Source organism: Oreochromis niloticus, linkage group LG4 (assembly GCF_001858045.2).
Source record: "Oreochromis niloticus isolate F11D_XX linkage group LG4, O_niloticus_UMD_NMBU, whole genome shotgun sequence".
NCBI lineage: Eukaryota > Metazoa > Chordata > Actinopteri > Cichliformes > Cichlidae > Oreochromis > Oreochromis niloticus.
In genome coordinates, this window is record NC_031969.2 from 3,861,384 (window position 1) to 3,881,628 (window position 20,245).

The window sequence follows — 20,245 nt, forward strand, 5'->3', positions numbered from 1 at the left end:
AAAGTGTAAAATGATATAAATAAAGTCTATCTAAAGTCATCTTCTTCTTAATGTAGTGTATTAAAGGTAATGGACTATGAACTCAGTCTTACACTGTCAATTAGGAAGAAAATAATAGGTGAAGGATTTTTTTCTTTGACCAGGTAAACTGCAGAGATGGACAATGTCATAGATGCAGCAGATATTATCGGGAATGTGTTTGGCATTGGTCAAGGTATTGCCGGGGCACTGCCAACAGATCGTGCATGCACTGCGCAGATAAAGAATGAGTGTTCCACTTATTCTCTTTGTAACCCCTGGCGAGTTGTTAAAAAGTGCTGTACTTCAAATATTGCCCTATTTTTCAAACATGTTCTCATGGAGATGTATTTTCCTGTGTAGTGTGCACACAAAGAGTGGATGCTATGCCATTCCCTTCCCACCTACCATTTAACCGTCTGCTGAAGGGGAGGCTCAGTCTGTCAAGCGTCCATCCAGACTTGAAGGAGCTGTGGGCATCATCACATATGATCTTTGCAATAGTTCTTCCAAAGAGGCACCTGCAAAGATTGCCATCATGTTCAAGGTGCCATTAAAACAGAAGCCAAATCAATGTGGATTGGTAGTCTTTGATATTGGCACAGAGTGTAACCAAGCTCTCTTTCATGAGATGTCCAAAAACTCAGGCACAACATTTGTCAGAGGCCCAGCCAAAGGTCCCAATCTTACATACAAAAGTGAAAGTGTTACCATCATGGCCACAATGTCAAAAGGCTTCATAGCTTCAATTAAGGTGCAAGTAAAGTTCAGCTTCATGTGGCTAATCACTGATATTTGCTTTGAATGGTGCTTCTCTGGCTTCTTGGAAAACCTGCACTGAACACAGATTTGTAAAATGTTAAATAAATTGGTAAAACCAGCAATTTATGCATCTCTCTGTGTTTCTTTGTACCCTTTACACATTGTCATGTAGATGTATTAATAGCTGTTTCCTTATTATAGAAAAGTATAGGTTAATGTGCTTGTTGTATTTTACAAATATTAGTAGATATATATGTAATATGACTGCAAACTCTTTCAGTTTAACTCAATTCACTTTTATAAAGCTCCAACAGCAATCCCCTCAAGATCCCAGGATGTTTTAAGGGTTTCTACACTCTGAAATTGATAATTATGTATACTTGAGGTGACCTTTCCTTGACTGAAAGGAAAATTATATTTTTCTTTTAACAGTTTGCCACTTATTTGTAATTCAGGTCCAACAAACCTGAATTACAAATAATTAATTTAAGATTCTTTTAATGGTGCCACATGATTAATGGCTCCATGGCATTAATATTCTTATTGTCATCAACCCTATTCTGTTTTTTACCCCTTGCAATTCATAAAGTACATAAACTTACAGTGCAGGCTGTAGAACAAATATGTTTTAGACAGTCAAGATCAAATATATTACATTTAGACTACGCACCATAACAAGACTAAACACCATAACAAGACACACACAACATTATGAGAGCCTGGAGAGGTGGAGGAACTGAAGAGAAAATGAATGAAAGTTGTAAGCAGAACTTAGACAGAATACATGTGTGTGAATGGGAGGGAGATGGATGGAAAGGTGAACATGCAAAGAGCACAGGTAGATGAGTTTTACTTAAAGTTGGAGAGGAGAGGTTGAGATAGTTTGGACATGTGCAGAGGACAACAAATGCTGAATGTGAAATTTTCAGGTAAATGCAAGACCACAGAGAAGATTCATGGATGTAGTAAAGGAGGACATGCAGAAGATTGGTATTTCAGAAGAGAGATCAACTGCGGTGACCCCTAAAGGGAGCGGTCGGATGTCAATAAAAAGACTTATAAATTAATAAGTGAATTGTTTATTACAAGTTTCACAGTAATGGTTTATTGCAGGCACCTTACATGCAACTGGTGAGGTGTTTCTTTAAATGAAAGCTCAATGAAAAGTGAATAACGGTGACATTTGGCAGCAGGTTTAAAATGTCTTTATCACTTTTAAAGAATCTAAGAGCAGCTACAGCAGAAACAGTTATGGTGGTGGAAGTGAAGATTTGTATTCATCACTCACACATTTGTATTTTTTTTAATTCAGCTAACCTTACAGCATGACTGGAAACCATCCAAAGATATATATCATAAAAAGCATTAAATCTTATCTCAGAGACGTGACATTTTATGTACTCGAGAAGAACACAGACTCCACCACAGCTACCAGGTTAATTTGTAACTGCTCTGATTGCGTTTGAGGCGGGTCTTCAGGGCTAGAAGGTCAATGTAGAGGATCTGATTGAGGACAGCTGACGCACAAAGCAGTCCACCGTGAAGAGCTCCAGCCATGCCATTGCAAAATACGTCCTGACCTGAACACACACAGAAACATCAGGAAATTATAGCACTCAGAGTTTGGATGCACTTAAAGAACTAGCTTGTAGCTTGGGCCATTTTTGTTGAATTCTTGGGAATCATACTTTTTTATCTATTATTGTTTTTTCTTAAAAACAGTAAGGATATACTTAAGCTAGTTTGCTATTTAAATATGTAATAACTTTTTTAATTTTGGAAAAAATTTGATTAGTTAGGTAACTTTTGGACCTTCCTATTAATTAAGAGCTTAAGAGCACGCTGTGGGGTGTGGTGGAAATCTTTTTTGTTTATCAAATGTCTGGTAAGACGACAGGGTTTTTTTTAAACTGCCTTTTTTTAACACTTTTTGAACTTGTGGAATTATATTAAATAATTATATATATCAAAAGTTTAATTATAATAACATTTCTTTTACATCCAAGTTGTGAGAAATTGTTTCTGAACACACTTCCGACTTGATTCTTTGAAAAACATGTGTTGTTTATTTCTTGCAAAAATATAATCCAAAAATCAAACTACCGGTTACCACCCATGGCCTTTTCTTGGAGTATTTTTGTTTTGGTACTTAAAAGGCTGTGACAAAGATGATTTATTGTCATTGTGTGAGTGAGAATCATATGGCTGGGGGAATGAGAATCACCTGTTAAATAGAGACCGCTGATGGGAGTCTGTGGTCGTGTCTTAGCAATCGCTTCTGGTTTGAAGCGCTCCAAGTTGTGTTCAGCTCCATACATCTCACCTCTTGGAGCACCCAAATAGTGGACATTTGTTAGAGGGGTTGCAGCATCTACCATTACTACCTGAAAAACACAAACAAGTAAATCAATAGTGGATTTATCAATAGAGGTTGGGACTGTGAAATTCCAACCTCTTTGTCATGCAAGTTGAGTAGATAATGAAATATGTAGAGATGTTGGTTTTTGACAGTTAAATTGTGGACATTAGACACTCAGAGCAATTCTGTTGTAAAATGACAAACGCATACATATGACAAGGGAAGACAAGAACATTTTTGCACTTTCCAGACTGAAAGGAACGACAAGGAGCTGAGAACATGGAGCTAACAATGACAAAGTCTTTTTTTTTCTTTAAATTTCTTCAAAGCATATATGAGTGTTCTCCCATGAGGGGTTAGATGTCACAGGGTTAAAATTCAAGCCTTTTCAGTGATGTTCAGCACCTCTATAAGTCCATTTTTAATCCTAAACAGTTAAAAAAAACTAACCATGACTAAAAAGTAACTTTTGAACAGAAAACATCAACTGTAGAGTAATGCATGTTAGCTTAGTTTGCAAACAGATTAAGTTAGTTGCATAATTTGACTAAATGTGATAAATCAAATTTAGATCATTAATGAGTCAATTAGAACACAGTGCCTGTGCAGACAATGAACATGTTCACAAGTATCTACACACACCTTGTCTCGCAGATGAGGGAAGATGGTTAGTGCCCATTCCAGCAGCTCTTGGGCCATACTGTTCTTCAGATCCACGTAGTCCTGTCCCCGTTTCCCAAGCTTGGTCCCCTCCCATTCCTCAAACCATTCATAGCGTGCCATGGTTAACAAAGTCATACAGGACTTACCTGGGAAGAGATAGGAAGAAGAATAAAGAGTACTGTAATACTGTCAAACAGTCAGAGTGGTGCATCAAAGATGCACAGGTAAATTGTGTCCATGCAAATGTGCATTACCTGGATGTCTGATACTGGCTGTGGGATCTTTAGCAGATGGAAAAGTGATAAACATCATGGGAATGTTTCCCAAAACCTGCTCTCTGCTTAGAGATGAATACTGTTCCATGCTTCTCACAAAATGTTTGGTACAAAGACACAAAAGAAAATTTGTTAATTCAATCCATCAAATGTTAAATACACTACAATGGCGATAGGATAGGGTTGAATTATTATTATTATTATAAAACACATAAACATGGAAATATTTAGATGGAACACTAGAATGACAAAAAAGAATAGACTTGAGATAACATTTTTGACTAGATTTTAGAAGAAATCGGATAGAAGTTAGAAGTAGAAATAAAGATAAACTACAAAGAGATGAAGGAATGAAAGAATAGAAGAAAACCTACAGTGAGTCCAAGTCATTGTCTTTATACATCCAGAAGTTATTGGAAACGATCCCTAGCTCCTCTTTAGTTCCATCCAGACCAACAAAGACCAAGAAGGAACCCATACCATGATGTACCATACTCAACAATGACTGGATCTCTATACAACAAAAAACATACAGAATCTTTAGAGGGCAAAAACATGCTTCAGGAAATGCATGTTACTCATATAAAATTAAAATCAAAAACAAGTGCAACAGATTGACTGTTACCTGGTTTTTCCTGTATATTGTGAGGTAGAAACTTCTGGAAGGTGTTGAAGATTCCAGCATTTGAAACTACAACAGGGGCAAGAACCTCTATCTCTTCCTGTCCTTTAAGAACCACCACACCTGAAAGATACACAGTGTTATCCTGATATTATTACTTGGTGGAGATATCTTTTTTGGACATTGGATCACACTTGCTCCTGTTTCTCAGAAAACGTAGAGCTGCTTTGGAAGAATAGGAATCCAAACTTCAGATAACCTGAGACATCAATTTAAAGACAAAGAAATTTATCAATAAAGTTATCCAGTCTGAACCCATCATGATATTACAAATTTACTACCAATGACCTAATACCCAAGGCAACTAAAATTCTCCCAGCAAAACATTTGCCACTAATCATCCTCATTTTACTATCTGTAACCACTACGTAAACAGAGATAACTTACTTTTAATAATCTGGTTTGACAAATAAGTTTGTCTCAGTGGTTGTTGCAGTTTGTACAGCAGGGTTAAGAATGTGTTGTTCTGAAGAGCTCAGTGAATTTGAGCATGGTACTGTAATGGGATGCCAAGCCATTTCATGAAATTTCTTTCCCCCTAGATATTGCACAATCAACTGTACTTGGTATTTTTGCAAAGTGGACAAGTTTAGGAACTACAGTAATTCAGTTACGAAGTGACCATATAAATTACAGAGTATGGTCACTGAGATGTATAATAATGCATAAAACGCTGAATTAGTCACTGCAAAGTTCTTCTGGCATTACAATCAACTCAGAAACTGTGCTTCAGGAGCTTCATGGCATGGGTTTCCATAGGTGAGCTGCTGTGGGTATAATGTGTATCTATCCCAGTACTGTTGCCCATATAGCATATACTGACAGGTTAGCATTTAATATTGCAAAAGATCTGCTGTTTGCACAAGCATTTAGCAAAGTTTGAGTACATTGTGCAGTCACACAAGTCAGTAATTCAGGCTGTGTCCATTTGGACACTCAGCTAGACCCACAACAAGCCATCAGACTGTCCTCAAAGAATTTGTCAAGAAATTAAACATAAAATATGAGGTTATTTTCTCTCCCCCTGTCCCACTCACCATACGCCTTCCCCTGTTCGTTGAGGAGGATGCGTTGCACTGGAGCCCTGACTAGGACTGCACCACCTGCTTGCTGAATGACTGAGATGATGTGAAAGGCAAATTCACTTGCGCCCCCACGTGGATAGTATGCACCACGCTTGTAGTGGTGAAGGAGGAGGGCATTAATGAGAAAGCTGGAGTCTTTAGGAGGGACGCCTTCAAGAGAAGAAGATGAAACAGAACCATGAAGAGATTGTACCGTCTGATCTGAGTGGCAATATGCCTTTGTGTGTGTCTAGCACCATAGAACAGGTATGCAGAAAGTGCCTGCAAATCCTTGCTCTGTGTGAGGCGGGATATTAATTCTGAATGGCTGGTTGTTGCAAGACGAAACACTGAAGATATCCAATGTAATAGGCCAGTCCGAATGAGAAAGTTAACCAACCAGTACGGAACGATCTTCAACATGGCAATAAGTGGCGCCCTCTGTGAACCAAGCTGTAAGAGAGGACACAGTCATATTTATTAATGAGAGTCCTATCTAGACTTTACTTATCTGGCACCATTTATAAAACAAGTGCAGTTCAATGATTTTGCTTTTAAGGTGCTAAAATCTATTGAGCAATTCTCCCAAGTTCAATGGGGAAAAGCAGAACTGGTCATCTGATTACAGATTACAGCCTGATATGTTATCAGTTAGAAAAGCTTGCTATACTGATTGTATTTCTGGAACTGGATCTGTTCATTGCTGATTTTGGCTTCTAATAAGTATCCACTATTTTAAGCTACAACCCATTCTGTTTAACTGCTTTATCACATTGTTGGACATGTATAAAGTTGCATGTATTTAAGAAGTAAGTACTGCAAACAAAACAGAGCTCAATGGAAAAAACTTTTTTTATTTTTTCATATACCTTACATTTTAATATACTAGTCCATTCCATAATCCCTCCACCCTTCTTTTTGAGGCACTTCATCATGATTATCCTTGCTTCTGTCCCTTTTTACCTTCATCAGTCTCATTAATTCATCGATGGCTTCTTCTTCTCCTGGAAACTGATTCTTCAAGCTGACTGCCATTTCAGTCTTCCCTGCATGGACATGGTACTCCCTGAGAAGGATGGGAGATTGGAAGATTTATGATGAAAGTGAGGAAAGATGAGGCAGTAAAGGTGGGAAATCCAGTTTGTTTCATTTGCAATAAAAAGTTGTCAAAAAAGGTAATGACAGTCAGAGATACTGAAGCAAGTAACAAAATCTGATCTACCTGCACTGGTCATGCTGACCTAGGATCACTGTATCAAAGTGCTGCTCCAGCCTTGCAAACTGCAGCTGTCCCTCTGTGATCTGATCCAAAGCAACCTTCAACAAGCTGTTCTCATGAAGCTGACCCAGGTAATGGATACCTGGTGGTAACATAATGGGTTTAAATTCACTTGTGCATTTCTTCAAAATGTAAACAAACAAAAAAGAGAGAAAACACAAGCAGTGAAACCAAATTAGTAAGTAAGTAAAATGTATTTATAAAGCACTTTTTAAGACAAGAAGCTGTTACAAAGTGCTTCACATGGGAATGAAGGCATGTCAAACAAACAATATAGGTGTGGACAAGCATCTCCAGTTCAGCTGTGGAGACAATAGTCCTGAGATTGGCAATATTTCTTAAATGAAAAAAGCAGGAGCGGGTCATAGATTTAATATGAGCGTCAAAAGACAAAGATTGATCAAAAATTATCCCAAGATTCCGAGCAGTAGCTTTTATCGAGGATGAAAAGGCACCCAGATGTTGACTAATTTGGGGCTTGATATTCTCTGGAGCAAGGATTAAGCACTCGGTCTTGTCTGCGTTCAGCTGCAAAAAATTGTTTGTCATCCAAACATTAATTTCCTTAAGACAGTCCATAAGAGTGGATAACTTGTCTAATACCCAAGGTTTAAAAGAGATGTATAATTGGATATTGTCTGCATACAGATGGTAGGAAATATTTTTGAAACCGCTAATGATCCGGCCTAAAGGAAGAATATATAGTGAAAATAACAGGGGGCTTAAAACCGAACCTTGTGGGACTCCACATGAAAACTTAGCCACATCTGATCGGAAGTTTCCCACTGAAACTAAAAGTGTTCTATCTGCCAGAAATGAGGTGAGCCACTTTAGGACAGATTCAGATATCCCTACCATATGATTTAAGCGATGGATTAAGATCTGATGGTCAATGGTATCAAAGGCTGAGCTAAGGTCCAGAAGAACTAGGACTGAGCAATCACCCCTGTCTGCAGCCATCAAAAGGTCATTTGTGACTTTCAGGAGAGCTGTTTCTGTGCACTGTAAAATGTAATTCTAGATGTTTGTTATTTCAACATATTATTCTATATCAGTTTGACGATAGATGACTGAAGTTGTTGTTATAACATAGAATTACAAGTTAAAAACGTCCCAATTACACCAAAAAAAGCTAACTTGAAAACTCATGTCCAGCTAAATCAGAAACTTATGTGAACTTGACAATGTGGGTAAGTTGAGCACAGCAGGATTCAAAACTGCCTCACGTGACTCCTACCGAGGTGCATCATGGGGAATTGGCGGTTAACGACATGCTCACTTTACTTGGACGTTTTCTAATCGTCTTCTTTGGAATATGCTTTCAAGGTGAGTAACATTGGTTATAACTATAAGGAAAGAGAGCTACAAAAGTTGGAACATGTTTTGAATTTATGGCATGATGTGTGTTTTTCTCTTTTACCGAAATGTTTGCTTTAGCTAATGTAACTTTAGCCGACAAGGTCCAGCTTGTGTGTCATGACCAAACTTGACCTAATAAACTGACACATGGCCTTTTTTATGGGTTTAATGTGGCACTGACCAAATCACAAGTATTGTGCCGCTAGCTTTAAGGTTGTGCACTCAACCACTGTTGCGATATTAGCAAGCTAACTCAGCTAATTAATAAAGCTTATTTCATATTGTCTCTGTACTTGTAAATTTCTTTCAAGTTCACAGGCTGTTGTATTTTGGTGGAAGTTCATTTTGGGAATATTTCCAATAACTGGCTGGGTTCAAAAAGAACTTTTTGGCAGGACTCGGATGCTTGTTGTCATCTGTTTACCCCTATGTAATCACTTAAGTTGTTATTAACTGCTGCATGCTAAGCTGCAAGAGTGCACTGAGGATTGAGACAAAATATGGTCTACAAACCAGCATTATATTAGTTTTTATCAGATAGTCCTCCAGTGTGTTTATTTTTTGCTTTAATTCTATTGTGCAGTTATTTGTTACCCTGAAATGCTTGATGCTTAACAACAGCTCACTATTTTAACTTATTTTTGAACTCTTGTGACTAGTATGACTAGATTGTGTGAGTTTCCATACTAAAAGAGCTGTAGTGATAAAATAATTGGCATCAGAGACACTGATTTTTGGCATGGTATACTGCAGAAGTTTTTTGTTTTTGTTTTTTTGCATAATTTACCTTTTAATTAAACTGCATTCCCTGTATTGTAACAAAACTAATATTGTTTATATGTCAGAAAATTAGCAAACATGAATAAATGGCGAAAACAATATAATTATAACATATATTTTTATTTTACTTATTTTAGGTCTGTGAAGCCAAACTTGATGCTGGGGATTTATTTTTGTCAGTGGAGTCAAATGGTAAGTTACGATTTGTGCATTTTGTCATACTGGAAACACCACAGATTATATTGTAACTTAATAGCTCTGTAGAACAAATGATATAAAGATTGTAGTGTCAGGGTACTTCTTAAGAAGTAATATGGCACTATTGATGATCACATGCAGGTGGCATAAACTAAATATTCAGACGTGCTACCAACAAATGATTCATTAACAAAAGCAATGGAGCAGACTGTTTAGGTTCTTGTGGTTGTAATAACATCCATAACTGCAAGTTTGTCATTAATTTATTTTCACAGGTCTAGATGATCACATCTGTCTTTGTCATTTAAATGAGGTGGACTTGCAGACTTTGCACTTTTTGGGGGTAAATTGCTGTCCACTACATATACACAGAATGTGCACAGTATTTCAGATCTAAAAAGGGAGTATGTAATGGACTTGCTGGCTTTAATGTAAAAAGCCTGTTGTGTAACTTTAATGAGGCAGTTGGACTAAAACAGTATTGCTCACAAGGTAAACATCTGAGGAATAAGGAAATTGTTACTTGTCCTTTTACTCAGTGTTCTTTTAATCGCACGTTTACTAAAGTTTTACATCACATAAGTCATTTTCACAATCATTCTACTTTAAAAGATTTCGAGACAGAGCTTATTGTTCTCTGAACTTCCTTGTTTGCTGAACGGCAGGTAAAGTGCATCTTTTTGTTTGTTTGCTTTTGTGTGTTTGTGTTTTCTCTAATGGGCCTCAGATGACTGTTTGCTTAAATTTGGGTCTCAAAGAATCTTTTTTTTATTCTGCCTGTACTCTCCACCCCTCTTCTTCTATTGCTCAGGTTGAAGCAGAATTTGCCCGTCTTACATCTGTTGACCTGAAAGGGTTCCTTTTTGCTGTGCTTGACCATTATGGAGAGGTTCGTGGAGCTGTAGAAAATCAAGAGCGGCATAGGAGGGCTAACTAGGCTCATAAGATGCTTCGGTGATGATGTAAGTGTTCAACTGCGAAATCTAATCCTTTGTTTAAGTTTTAGGTTATCCAGTTCAACTGATGAACTCATTGAAAGAAAGCTGATAAGTAAAGTCTGTCATCATATTTCACAACCGGACATTTAGTGTGGTAACTTTTACAGAATCTATGTATATTGGTGGTAGGTTGGATATCATATTCTACTTGAATGTCCTGATAAGCCTGATTCAAAATCTCCAATGATAATCATATATTGATGGAATTATGTATCAAAACGCTGTGAATTTGGAGCTGTCTACATGCTTCATAAACACTGTTTAAAAAGTGTTTTTGTTTTCTTTTTGACTTCTTTGACCAGAGCCCTACACAAAGGAAGAGGACAGAGGACCTCACCTTCCTTTTCTAAAGGAAGATCCCTCAGACACTTTCAAGACTGTGAAGGTTAGCATTGTTTCTTTTAGTAAATTTAATAATGACAGCACCACAGTGGATTTTAAATGAAACATATGGCATCTATGAAACAATAGATGCCACATGATAACATGTGTACTTTTTCCTCACCAAATGTATTATTACAAGATCTTTGACACTGGATTTGGTCTGGGTTTCAGAGTAACTAACTGGCAAGCTAGCATTGATATTATTAGTGTCTTGTGTTTATTCATGTCTTCACCAGGGTCTTTGACATTTCGCTGCTGTACTGTTCACTTCAGCTTTACGTTTGATTTCTCACATTGTATATTGTAATGGCAGAGATATTAGGATATTTAAGGGGCTGCAGTGGCTGCTACAGCTGTGGGGGGCAATACTTTGGTGAAATGTCTTGGACCCTGGAAAAGAGACTGTGTAGACTGGGTAAGCAATTAAAGGTTACTGGCCGAGAGTCATTGGGCAGCTGGGTAAAGGTGGATGTTGATATTCAGTGCCAATTATGCAACCTGTTCAGCCATGTCTATATGCTCTTTTTTCATGCTGTTAATATAGGGGGAAAAATAAACTTTAATCAATAAACTGATTAAAGAAGCATTGTCTATGGAGCCATAATCTGATCCTGTAGTGTAGCTGCAGTTTGCACATTTCATGTATTCTCAGCCAGATTTGGTTTAGAGCACAGCCAATATTTAGCATAAGTAGATTTAAATTCACACACTGGTGATGGCAAGCTACATTGTAGCCACAGCCGCCCTGGGGCGCACTGACAGAGGCGAGGCTGCCGGACACTGGCACTACCGGGCCCTCTGACCACCACCAGTAGGCAACAGGTGAAGTGTCTTGCCCAAGGACACAACGACTGAAACTGTCGGAGCCGGGGCTCGAACCGGCAACATTCCGATTATAAGACGAACTGTCAACTCTTGAGTCACGATTCAGTCATCCACCCATGTGTGTGAATGACTGAATGTGTAAAGCGCTTTGGAGTCCTTAGGGGACTAGTAAAGCGCTATACAAATACAGGCCATTTACCATTTAAATTGAAAATTTTGTTTGAATTCTGCAATTGAAGACATGCTCAGTTATTTATGAACATGGTCTTTGTTTAAAGCAAGAAATGGATTTGTAACATGGGGGTGCATATCTCATTCTGAAAAAACTTTAACAACTAATAAGTGTTACCCAAAGCCAATCACCATCATCCAAAGCATCAGTATGGCTCTTCTTTGGAAAGACATGAATTGTTAAGCACAAGGGATATTGTGTAATTGTAATTGTGTAATTTTTTTTATTTTTTTTTTGTCTTTGAACCCTTTTATAGCCGACAGGTATTGAAGACACGTTTTCTAAGACGATGAAAGTTGGCATTGCGATGGTGAAAGAAGAAGACATCATCGATGTGTTGGTTGTCCTTGAGGCGGCAGTAATCCTGTCTAATCTGAGGGATGTCTCAAGTGCCATTTCCATGCTGATGGGCCTTCTTTTTGCCCTCAACATACACTATCCAAAGGAACTTAAGGACATCTTTGAAGCCATTCAGAACATCCTAATGAACATTGGTGGAAGGCAGTGCATCTCACTAGTGCATGGTCTAAGAAACAGACTCTTGCAGAAAGCCATGCAGAACTGTAATTGTATGCTCACAGCATACAATTGCCTTAGTGTTAAGGACAGTTTTTATTTTACTGTTTGTTTTTTTATTCTTGCAAGTTCTCATTCTCACTTTTGTATGTCACTAAATGACTACACTTTACATTCCAGATTAGACAATTACTCATTTGTTCATGGTTTAAGAAACTTATGTGAACAACAATATAATGGTGGACTCTGCAGATGCTTATCTCATGCAAGTCAGTAGTTTTTCCTTTGTTTTGCAATTGAGCAGACTCAAACTGATGTTTCTGAAATATCCATCTTATCAAATGTTTCAGAAGCATGCACTCATTTTCAGAGATATTGGTTCTGTGGAATTTGTTGCAATTGTAAACGAAGACAAATACAAGAGTTTGATGTCTTAGTTGTTATAAACTGATCTTTACTGTCACTTATCAAAGGTTTTGTACTATTTTAATATTTCAAGTTTTATGCTAACAGGTGTGACTGAGCACAATGAAGTTTAAAAATTTTGTAAATGTAAAGAATAACTTTTCTAAAATAGCAAGTGTCCCGTTGATACATTACATTAATGCAGACTTTATGTTGTTACTTCACAAGAATCACTACTGCTCCTAGAGTATTGGTCAGAATTTAATCTTCACCCAAACTGGGCTCAAGACCAAGTTCAAATTTATTGTTTCACAGGGAGCAGCCTTTGAGTTTTGATGGATTGTGAGCCTGATGAGCTACGTCACTGATTTTTCTGTTTCTCAGATGACTAAGATGGCACAATAAATGGTGAATGTTGGGCGCTCATGAGTAATTGTCTTGTCATGTTCTTAAAACAAACTTATGTACTATACTTGTATGAAATGATCAGATAGACTTTAATGGAATCTGTGGGTTTTTATTTTTTTTTCTGTAAACAACAGAAAATTTATTTAAAGGAATGTAGATATTTAAACCTGAGATCTAAGATAAACCTAACAGGTAGTTTTGCTGAAATGGATGTTAGAAAGCTTAAAAAACAAAACAAAACTTAAGATGTTTAATACACATTTTTCTTTACATCCAGTCAATCAACTCTGATAATTAAAATGAAACTGATTTACAAGTTCACTCAGCTACCTTAAGGAGCTCAGTTAATTAATACACTTAAATCAACTTAGCTAACAAATTATGTTAGTTAAGCTAAAATAGATTCCTAAGTTAAAAGAACTACTAAAGTATTTGAATTAACTAAAAAACCCAAGTCAACTGAACTAGGACAAGAGTTTAAACAATAGATTATTTTAATTTAGCTGAAAGGGTTTTCCCAAGTAAAGATGACAATTAAAGGAGTTGAACTGACTAACAAATCTCAGTCAACTAAACTAAGACGAAAGTTTAGACAACATGTAATTTTTCATTAAGATAACAATTGGTTGTGTTATAAGAACAAACTCTATTTCTTGACTTAACTTAAAATTTTAAGGCAGCCCTTTACCTCATATTTTTAAGTTGAAACAACAAGTTATATTTTACAGTGTGGAGTGTAACTTTCTAAAAATTAATTTTCACATTTAGATGAACCAGTTTTTTAGGGTTTCTCAAGAACTTCACGATAAAGGAATCAAGTAACTGTACAGTCATAAAATGGATAATACTATATAATGGGTTACATCACCCATACATTAAATAAACATGTTTAATCTACTTGGACTGTATTATATAATGAACGTTTAAAACAATTAAATACAATTTTACATGATTTTCTCTTAAATTTGCATTTGCAAATTGGTCGCTATAACAAGATGATTTCTTAATTTGGGATCTCTATTATTTATTTCCATTCATCCATAACATTTAACAAGTTTCAAATAAATATTATAAATTATGTACACATCCTGTATAATATACTTGGAAATATTCTCCACTGACAAGTTCATGTCATAAAGCCTGTTCTTGAAAAGCATCCTACTAATGGTAATGTACTTAACTGAATAGCAATCCTCATGGTTCTGACAGTAAATAAAATGTAATTTTTATAATCATTTTAACTTTGGACTAAAAAAAATATAAATGAATGTGAAATTTGACCATAGTTAAGCTTGAAGATTTGTTGATCTCAACATGAGAGCATATGAGATTAGTCTTAAAACTTCAGGATTAAATTTGAGCATTTTAGCAGTTTGTCTTGTTGGTTTTAAATATATATTGCTGTGAGTTTTATTTTGTGGGCTGGTGTGTGTTTCCTTCAGCAGCTTACCCACATCAAACTCAAATCCTTTATTTTGGAAGGTGTGTGTGCACCCTCCTGCTTGGTCATGCTGTTCCAGAACTACAACCTTCTTCCCAGCTTTGGACAAAAGTGCTGCTGCTGTCAAACCTCCTATGCCACTGCCAATCACCACTGCGTCCAGATCAGCAGGAACACGGTCCACACGAAATCCTGTGGGGAAAACAACATTTCAAATCAGCCTGATGGAGGATTGTGAGGGTTTCTAGACACATGAGACAGAAACAGAAGTTTCTGATGGCAATGCAACCTCCACAGAGAGATCCACTTCAGATGTTTTTATAGCTAGATCTAGAAAAACAAATAGGGGTTGACACAAAATTTCAATTTACATGTAAATATGAAATTCTTTATGAATAACAGCTATGAAGTTGTGTGTATTAAATTATTATATTTTTTATTTTCTATTCTAAAAATACATTTCTTCAGAAGCTAAAAAATGACAAGAAAAGTAAGAAAACACAGGTGATTTGAGCTGTGGTAACTAAACAAAAAGCTTAATGTTTAGTGTAATGAACACTACAGCTGAGGTCAATGGGAATGGCATTGTACCTGAGCTGAGGTAGCGCACAAATTTCCCCGTTGTGGGATCAATAAAGTCTATAAATAAATCTTAAATTTGCAGGTGTTGCTCATAAACATAAATCCATTGACTAACAACATTAATAGGAAAATTAGTACTTCTTCGGAGTTTTAAGAACTTTTTGTGACTCTAGCAGAAGCAAGAAGTCTTGATCAGCAGAGTTGTACAAATTCCTTATTCCTCAAATAAAAACGGAGTAAAAACAGAGCATCAAGTAGTCACCAAATTGAGCACTGCTCCCATACATACATTACCTCTCTTCAGCCTGGCATCCCTCAGTTTGCTGTCAGCGACAAGGGGTCCGGGTGGTCTCAGGCACGACTCACTAAATAACTTGTAGCGTTGCCCCACTATCAAAAAGAAAATGACAATCACCGCCAGCAGCACGCAGCTCAGTAGACCAAGCAGCCACCACCACATACTAGCTGAAGGGAGCTTTGCACCTTCTACACTGACAACAGGAGAGAGATCAGAGGCAAGAACGAAGCAGTGAGGAGATCAAATGGGAAGCTTTCCAACCAGGCTGTAGAGGAGAAGTCCCAGTGAAAAATGAAAACTTTGTTGGCTTTTATAGTCATGAAAGGAAGTAACAAGCACATAAAATGTGACATTATGTGAAATCATACCCCAGAATTACAGGAGTGAGAAATGCATTTTCCACAGTATGCGATTACACTGGCAGAGAAGAGAGGGCTGGTTGTATCGCTTGTTCAGACCAGTCTGATATCCACATCCAAAAAAGTATTTAATGCTTATCAGTGAACTTTTATTTACAGCTATGTGACTGTTTAGCTTAGATCACTGCAGTTCTACTTTATGATTGTGAACAAAAATGCTTTGAGAGATAAAATGCAGTGACTGAAGCGTTTAGTCCTCTTGGAAAAATTTAAAGGTTACCGTGCGGTAAAATTCACAGGGCAATATTATACACTGAAAAGACAGCTGAGCAGCAAAGTATGAGACATGTGATAAACAAAATCTGAATTAGAGAACCAGTTATAATGTAACCAAAAGCAGAAATATATTTCATATATTAGATTTGTGTATAGACTTTATTCCAGGATATTTTATTATTTTGAAGATTTTTTTATGTTGAAGTCTTTGCTGAGAAGTCCTGTTCTGCTTTCTCGTGATAGTCTTGCATCTTTGGTTTCACTTTTTACTGAAAGTGGAGATAATTTATCTGAATATATATGTATATATATACATATATATACATAGCGTAGTGTTTAAACTACACGCCTTTGGAGCAGAAGATCGCAAGTTCGATTCCTGCCTGGGGCGTCTGTATCCAGTAAGGGTCCTAAGGCTAGACCCCCTATGCTAAAGTGAGCCTACCGCAGACATGAGCGAGACAGATAAATATGAAGGCATGCCGGCTCGGACGTCGCCCGGATCAACAAGGTCCGCGTCAGGTGTTGAGGAACCAGGGCACCCTGATGACAAGTGGGCTACTGGAACAAGAAGGCATCGGTGGGCAAGAGACGAAAACAGGGCGTTGTTGGAATGCTACTACGCAAGTAACCCTGGCGGAAGGGGTTACATGAATAGGATGAGGGACCTATGGATTCTTCGATACCCAACATCCACAATGACGGCGAAACAACTAGTAGCTCAGTGTTCCAACATTCGAAAGAAGGGACTGCTCTCACAGCTAGAGATTGACGAGGTACAACATAAATGCTACGGCAAGGAGGAGTCAGGACGTCAGGGGGGAGATATCATCACCCCCACCCGAGATTGGGTACATAGCCCCAAGTGCGATAGGAGAAGGATCGTTGAGTGCGAGAGGAACTGACCTGAAAAATAGGATCATGGCCAAGCTTGAAACCTGGATCACCCGTAGCCAGTTACCAAGATTACGTGAAGTACCCTGATGATGTTAATGCAGCACTACAGACGATACCTACAACCACGATTACCGACACTAACAAGCTGATCTACACTACGGCAGCAGTGATCAGTGAGATGCTTGGCTACAAGTTGAACAGCAGTACCCTCCATGGAGAAGGAGGCTAGAGGGCAAGATCAAAGTAGCACGAAGGGAGGTTAGCCAACTAACGGAGTTGCAGAAAGGCGCAACAAAGAAGGTGCATATTCTTATACAACAAGCTGTCTATACCTGAGGCCTTGGAAACTGCCAAGCAAAGACTCACAGCCTTGGCCAGCCGCTTGAGGAGGTACACCAGAGAGATAGAAGGCAGGAGAATAAACCAGCTGTTCTCCACAGAACCAGCAAAGGTGTACTCTCAGTGGCAAGGGAACAATAATAACAGAACAGCACCACCAAGGCTGGAGACGGAGCAATACTGGAAGAGCATATGGGAGAAAGACACAACCCATAATGGCAATGCTCAGTGGCTAGTGGATCTGAGGGCAGACCATAGCGACCTCCCTGAACAGGGTCCAGTAACCATCACAGTGGCAGACATCCAAGAAAGGGTCTCCAGTATGAAGAATTGGACAGCACCAGGCCCCGACATGGTTCACGCCTACTGGCTGAAGAAGCTGACTGCACTCCACGAGCGTCTGGCAGCACAAATGAACCAGCTGCTAGTTAACGAGAGACACCCGGAATGGCTAACCGAAGGTCGGACGGTCCTGATCCCCAAGGACCCCAAGAAGGGACCGGTCCCATCCAACTACCGACCAATAACCTGCCTCAGTACTACATGGAAGCTCCTGTCAGGCATCAGATGAACAGGCACATGGGTCAATACATGAGCGGGGCACAGAAAGGGATTGGCAAGAATACCAGAGGCGCAAAACACCAGCTACTGGTAGACAGAACAGTCAGCCGAGACTGCAAGACCAGACTGACCAACCTGTGCACAGCCTGGATTGATTACAAGAAGGCCTATGACTCAATGCCCCACAGCTGGATACTGGAATGCCTAGAATTGTATAAGATCAACAGGACCCTAAGAGCCTTCATCAGGAACTCAATGAGGATGTGGCGTACAACACTAGAGGCCAAGCCCATAGCACAAGTCACCATCAAGTGCGGGATCTACCAAGGAGATGCTCTGTCCCCACTGCTGTTCTGCATAGGCCTGAACCCCCTCAGTGAGATCATTAACAAGACTGGCTACGGATACCGACTACGGAACGGAGCGGTTGTCAGCCACCTCCTGTACATGGATGACATCAAGCTGTATGCCAAGAGTGAACGAGACATCGATTCACTGATACACACTACCAGGCTATACAGCAATGACATTGGAATGTCATTCGGACTGGAGAAGTGTAGTCGGATGGTAACAAAGAGAGGGAAGGTAGTCAGAACTGAGGGGATTGAACTACCAGAAGGCAACATTGCAGACATAGAGGACAGTTACAAGTACCTGGGGATCCCGCAAGCGAATGGGAACCATGAAGAGGTCGCTAGGAAAGCTGCAACCACCAAGTACCTGCAGAGGGTCAGGCAAGTCCTGAGGAGTCAGCTGAACGGTAAGAACAAGATCCGGGCCATCAACACCTACGCCCTGCCCGTGATCAGGTACCCTGCTGGGGTAATAGGCTGGCCAAAGGAGGAGATAGAAGCCACTGACATAAAGACAAGAAAGCTCCTTACCATGCATGGAGGGTTTCACCCCAAGTCCAGCACCCTGAGGCTGTACGCTAAGCGGAAGGAAGGGGGCCGGGGACTGGTGAGTGTCAGCACCACAGTCCAGGATGAGACAAGAAACATCCACGAATACATCACGAAGATGGCCCCAACTGACAGCGTGCTCAGTGAATACCTCAGGCAGCAGAAACCCAAGAAAGAGGAGGAAGGCGAGGAACCATCATGGAAGGACAGGCCCCTGCACGGTATGTACCACCGGCAGATAGAGGAGGTGGCTGATATCCGGAAATCCTACCAGTGGCTGGACAAAGCTGGACTGAAAGACAGCACAGAGGCACTAATCATGGCAGCACAAGAACAAGCTCTGAGCACAAGATCCATAGAGGCTGGGGTCTATCACACCAGGCAAGACCCCAGGTGCAGGCTGTGTAAAGATGCCCCAGAGACAATCCAGCACATAACAGCAGGGTGCAAGATGCTAGCAGGCAAGGCATACATGGAACGCCATAACCAAGTGGCCGGCATAGTGTACAGGAACATCTGTGCCGAGTATAACCTGGAAGTCCCGAGGTCAAAATGGGAGATGCCCCCAAGGGTGATGGAGAATGACCGAGCTAAGATCCTGTGGGACTTCCAGATGCAGACGGACAAAATGGTGGTGGCTAACCAACCGGACATAGTGGTGGTAGACAAACAGAAGAAGACGGCTGTAGTGATCGATGTAGCGGTTCCGAATGACAGCAATATCAGGAAGAAGGAACACGAGAAGCTGGAGAAATACCAAGGGCTCAGAGAAGAGCTCGAGAGGATGTGGAGGGTGAAGATAACGGTGGTCCCCGTGGTAATCGGAGCACTAGGTGCGGTGACTCCCAAGCTAGGCGAGTGGCTCCAGCAGATCCCGGGAACAACATCGGAGATCTCTGTCCAGAAGAGCGCAGTCCTGGGAACAGCTAAGATACTGCGCAGGACCCTCAAGCTCCCAGGCCTCTGGTAGAGGACCCGAGCTTGAAGGATAAACCGCCCGCAGGGGCGTGCTGGGTGTTTTATATATATATATATATATATATATATATAAACGTATACATGTGTGTATGCGTGTATATACATATATATAGCATATACAGAAGTCAGCAGGTGAATATTGTGCAAAAAATGGCATTTATGTACAATATGGAGTACATAAGTTTCAATAAGTTAAACTGAAGTGTCTATGAAGTGTTAGTGGTCAGCAGTCTGATGGCCTGATGGAAAAAGCTGTCCCTCAGTCTGCCGGTTCAGGTCTGGATACTGCAGTACTTCATGCCTGATGGATGTAGTTTGAAGAGTTTGTGACTGGGGTGACTGGAGTCTTTGATGATCCTGCCCGCTTTCCTCAGGCACTGCTTCTTGTAGATGTCCAGGAGCGAG

At 39.4% G+C, this 20,245-nt stretch overlaps 1 protein-coding gene across 1 annotated transcript; it reads right to left on the minus strand.

Annotated features, from left to right (window-relative positions):
- Positions 1-1,869: 1,869 nt before the first annotated feature.
- Positions 1,870-15,786, minus strand: LOC100691992 (putative all-trans-retinol 13,14-reductase). Its single transcript, XM_003446444.4, has 12 exons — positions 15,525-15,786; positions 14,658-14,840; positions 7,046-7,184; positions 6,787-6,889; positions 6,081-6,276; positions 5,797-5,994; positions 4,703-4,822; positions 4,452-4,590; positions 4,057-4,166; positions 3,782-3,948; positions 3,005-3,164; positions 1,870-2,360 (listed from the first exon to the last, which is right to left on the minus strand). Exons 1-12 carry the CDS (start codon positions 15,688-15,690, stop codon positions 2,209-2,211), a joined length of 1,833 nt encoding a protein of 610 aa, XP_003446492.1. The 5' UTR covers positions 15,691-15,786; the 3' UTR covers positions 1,870-2,208.
- Between the last annotated feature and the right edge of the window lie 4,459 nt (positions 15,787-20,245).